Source organism: Coregonus lavaretus (assembly GCF_964263955.1).
Source record: "Coregonus lavaretus genome assembly, chromosome: 7".
Classification (NCBI taxonomy): Eukaryota; Metazoa; Chordata; class Actinopteri; order Salmoniformes; family Salmonidae; genus Coregonus; species Coregonus lavaretus.
Window position 1 is genome coordinate 52794481 of NC_139994.1, and position 4749 is coordinate 52799229.

General features: G+C 41.9%; 1 protein-coding gene across 1 annotated transcript; it reads left to right on the forward strand.

Annotated features, from left to right (window-relative positions):
• The first annotated feature begins 107 nt into the window (after positions 1-107).
• Positions 108-3214, forward strand: LOC311132090 (olfactory receptor 13H1-like). Its single transcript, XM_084165264.1, has 2 exons — positions 108-1183; positions 1583-3214. Exons 1-2 carry the CDS (start codon positions 258-260, stop codon positions 1641-1643), a joined length of 987 nt encoding a protein of 328 aa, XP_084021390.1. The 5' UTR covers positions 108-257; the 3' UTR covers positions 1644-3214.
• Positions 3215-4749: the final 1535 nt, after the last annotated feature.

The following is a 4749-nucleotide window of genomic DNA, read 5'->3' on the forward strand; positions in this document are numbered from 1 at the left end:
GAGAGAGAGAGAGAGAGAGAGAGAGAGAGAGAGAGAGAGAGGAGGAAGAGAGAGAGAGAGAGAGAGAGAGAGAGAGAGAGAGAGAGAGAGAGAGATAATTCTCACACACAGACGAGACCATTGCATTGAATGTCTTGGATGTACTCAGATTGATGAGATGATCACTCGATTTTTACAGGCGTTGGAAACTATGAGAAGGCAGAGGCCACGATGAAAAACTCCACCAATACCCTAAATACAGCATCAAAAGAGGAATAATGTCGATATACAACGGGACTGGAGAAACGGGCGTAAAGGACTACACCTATGTACGGGTTTGTGCGTCGACCATCTCCTTCATAATATTGGCGTTCTTCAACATCGTAATTAACTGGACTATAGTGCGCGAGGAGCGACTTCGGAGCCATGCGCGCTTTGTGTTAGTTTTTCACCTGTTGATGTCAGCTCTGGTGTACTTTGGGATGTGCTCTGTTTTCTACCTCCAGATTTACCTCGGTGCCAGGCTGGTGGCATCCACCTGTTTGGCCATGGTAACTGTCCTAATCACCAGCGCGTCCAATATTCTCCTGACTCTCACTGCTATGGCGCTGGACCGTTATTTTGCCGTCTGTCACCCTATGCGGTACAGTTCTGCCTGGCACTGGCCCTGGCTAGTTGGACTACTGACGTGGGGGCTCGCGCTGGTTATTCCCCTCACTCTGCTCCCCAAGACCGAGCGGGACGCCACCGGTCCAAATGGGGAATGTGGCCGGGAACAGCTGAAGAAAGGCGAACTGAAAAAAATATTGCTGATATCTGTGTGTACGGTGCTCATTCTGTACAGTTATGTAAGGATACTGTTTGAGGGGCGACGGTTGGGAGTGACAAATAGACGCAATATAGTCGGATGCAAAACCATCGCCCTACACGGTACTCAACTCGCGGTGTACATCCTCCCCAACTTTGTGCTAACAGTTATCCAGAAACAAGAACACCTTCAGTCGGGGACCAAAGAACTGTCAGCGGTGGTTAGCTTTGCCTTCTTTAGCTTGGCGCAGTGCATCGCACCAATCGTCTATGGTTTGCGTAAAGAGGAACTCTTGGAACAGGTGCATCGCCGGTTCCCTTGTTGTTCCCGCCACCTGAAAAGCGTTCTCGAGTGGACGGTGCGTGCCACGACGCCTCGTCTGCATCCCCAGCCACGGTATGTGATCAAATCTTTGTGGTTAAGATAAACCCCAAAATGTGTTACTCACTTTACACACACTCATTTGTCGAGCCCAGTGGCTTGGAGAATGATGACTGGATAAATACTGAAAGACAATAGGTGATGACTAAATACTCACTTGGGTAGACCAACCAGAAACACTTATTCAAGGATTATTCACAAAACCTTATTATTTTATACTGTATATTCTCTGGCAATGTTTCCTACTTCCTCTTTTTTACTGCAGTTTTGGAAAATGTGGGATGTGAGACTACAGACAAAGCTATTCTTACCATAGTTGAAAAAAAACGAAACAATGATGTTCTCTGACAAACATCACATGGCTTTGGAGACATCTTTTTTTACTCAGATGCATGTTTTGCTTATTTTCCACAGGGAAAGAACATTGACATCTCAGACACTCATCTCATTGGAACCTCCACAGACACCAGTATAAGGGAAGGGGGAGGCCTCCCTACCAACTCAACTACTCCTATAACAGGCTGGGCTAAAGACGTTTTGTACCAGACTGATACTGCCACCCAAATGCCATGGAGACACTGGTGGAATGGAGGGTGTAGCGACTAGACAACACAACACATTTGGGAGCATATTGTATATCCATACAGTGTGGATTCACCCTCTTTTGCTGATTCATTCATACAGTAGTTGAATATCCAGCATCTGCACAAAGCTATGAAAGTGCTTCTGTTCTACCCAGGATCTAGTGACTTTATAGGCATGGGCATCACTATGAACATACCGCCCCCAGACCTGTATTATGTTAACTGTACAGTGTCAGAGAGGAGTCCAACAAGGATTTGACTGAAAATATACAGTACAAAACAGTGGTGTAGCCAGAAATTTGTTGATGGGTGGGCCCCCCAAAAATAAATGTTTTCCTGCAATTCTACACAATTTGCCACAGAGCAGAGGAAAATGTATAGTTTTATAGCTCATTTCATTCTATTCTACACATTTTGCCATGAGGCTGAGAGAAAATGTAGCATTTTTAAAGCTAATTGAAGCAACAACAAAAAACATAGGTGTGTTGATTGTGATAAAGGCACTGGATTATGAGTTGTCTTGTATGCTAAATTAACAAATGAAACAGATCGTGACATGGTGTTTATATAGCCATAGAAGCACAGTGCCATTATGCCCCAATGCAGTAATATTCGTGGCTTATTGGGGGTGTCGCTTTTAGTTAGTTATTTTTGGCACTCCATTCCGTGAGAGTGAATTCCAGTTAATCTGTTGTTAAATTTAATCAAATCTGACTAACCCAGTGCACTGCTTGCTATGAGTTCTATTTTATGGTGTTTGCAAGTTTAGATAAAAATACAAATAACGTCCCATTTGGAACACAGACAAGTAAAGAGCATTTTTCCTCAATCTCATTGGGTGGGCTGGCTCCCTCGTGCCTACACCCCTAGTACAAAACCACCAAGACACCAGAATTGACTGCATGAGCAATATGCAATATAGCCTACTATGCAAGAGTTTATTCAATAATGATAATTGAAGCAGCAATTACTTTTTGTGTGAGATAAAGTCGAGACAATACCTATTACTTGAGATGAAAAGATTCAAATTAATTCAAAATAGTTGATATTGTGAACAGCATGTGATCTGGAGCAGTAGCAACTCTGTGGTTGAGCTCGCTTCACTTCAGTTTGTCAGACTTGGTGCTCACTGTTCACTCAGGCAAGGGGAAATTCTCAACGGCAAACCGCAAGAGTTCCTCATTACTAGTGCAGCAGTTAGCCTACACGCAAAAACACAACCAAACTTTGGTTTGTAGTGCACATTCACAGGGGATAAAGCAGGGTATAGTGTTTGATAGACACATAATCAGTCTTCACACACCACAGCTCATTCCTGTAATTGCCTGGTTAGGTTCGGTAAACGAGGATGTTGATGAAGTGAAACTAAGATTAAGGTTTAGATGAGTGGACTGGAGGGGTTTCACTGCACCGACCCACATTACACATGGTTTTACTCCTGGACTATAAAGTGCTTTTAATGAAGACTTGTCTCAATATGCTTTTTTTTGTTTAGGTTAAGGGTTAGTGTACCTGGACTTTCTCTCAAACGAACAGATTTATACTGTTATGAATACTTGGGGTACCACCAGGTAGCATAAGGCATCAACGAATCACACTCTGTTCTGGTCTTCTCCAACTCGTTCCACCCCATGCTGGATCTTTTGTTGTCTCCTTCTAGCTCTCGCCCCCAGGTGTTTCATGGATGCCCTCTTTTCTGTTTCACATGTGGGGAAACATATAATAAATAACAAAGGGTAACATTTATTAAACAAACAACTTTTAAAGGGCAGTTCAAGTGACTATTCAGTTAGACATTTTATTTATTTTGTCAACACATCACAATATCTCCTCTAAGCCCCATGGAGCAGGGCACTGGCCAAGCTTAGAGACAATAAGCCAGCAGGTCAACTCAATTTGCAGAAATGTTCCAATGCTACATTCTGGTGCAGACAGACAGACAGAGACATTTCCTTCCAAACCTTGAACATTACAGAGGCGTCTACCAACCCGCGACTGCTACGAGAACAGGCACTGGCAAAATGTGTGTGTGGTTTCAAAAATACCCTATTACCTGACAATTCTCCAATGAGTCAGTTAAAACTATTATCTTCACTTAATATGTATGTAGTACATACCTGACAACATTACTAAATATTGTTGTTCCTTGATATCAAAATATTTAAAAACAACATTGAAAAGTAAGGCCAGTAGACATTCTAGGGGTAGAACAGGGCAAATAAGAACCATGTAAGAATCCTGCGAGGGCATCAGAAACTACGTAGCAAAATGTCCATAATATCTCGATGTAAGTTAAAGTCATTTTGCTAGATTCGACCCTATTACAGTTTATTGAGCTACTATTTATTTTAGCTGAAGAAATTATTAGTCATTTTAATTTCTAGCTAACGTGTAAAACGTTCTCTAAATTCAAGTCACAAAGTGATACTGCACAGCATTTTGGAATTTGATTCTAAGGCAAAGATTTTATAACCTAACGTGTTAAATTGTTGCATGTACTGTATGAATTAATATGGACTGAAACTAAGCAGGACTAACCAATCATACAAAGAGGCATGAAGATACACATAGATGCCCAGCTTGCAATACATCAATATACAGTACCAGTCAAAAGTGTGGACACACTATTTTCTGCATTGTAGAATAATAGTGAAGACATCAAAACCTTGAAATAACACATATGGAATCATGTAGTAACCCAAAAAGTGTTAAACAAATCAAAATATATTTGATATTTGTGATTCTTCAAAGTAGCCACCCTTTGCCTTGATGAAAGTTTGCACACTCTTGGCATTCTCTCAACCAGCTTCATGAGGAATGCTTTTCCAACAGTCTTGAAGGAGTTCCCACATATGCTGAGCACTTGTTTGCTGCTTTTCCTTCACTCTGCGGTCCAACTCATCCCAAACCATCTCAATTGGGTTGAGGTTATATGATTGTGGAGGCTAGGTCATCTGATGCAGCACTCCATCACTCTCCTTGGTCAAATAACCCTTA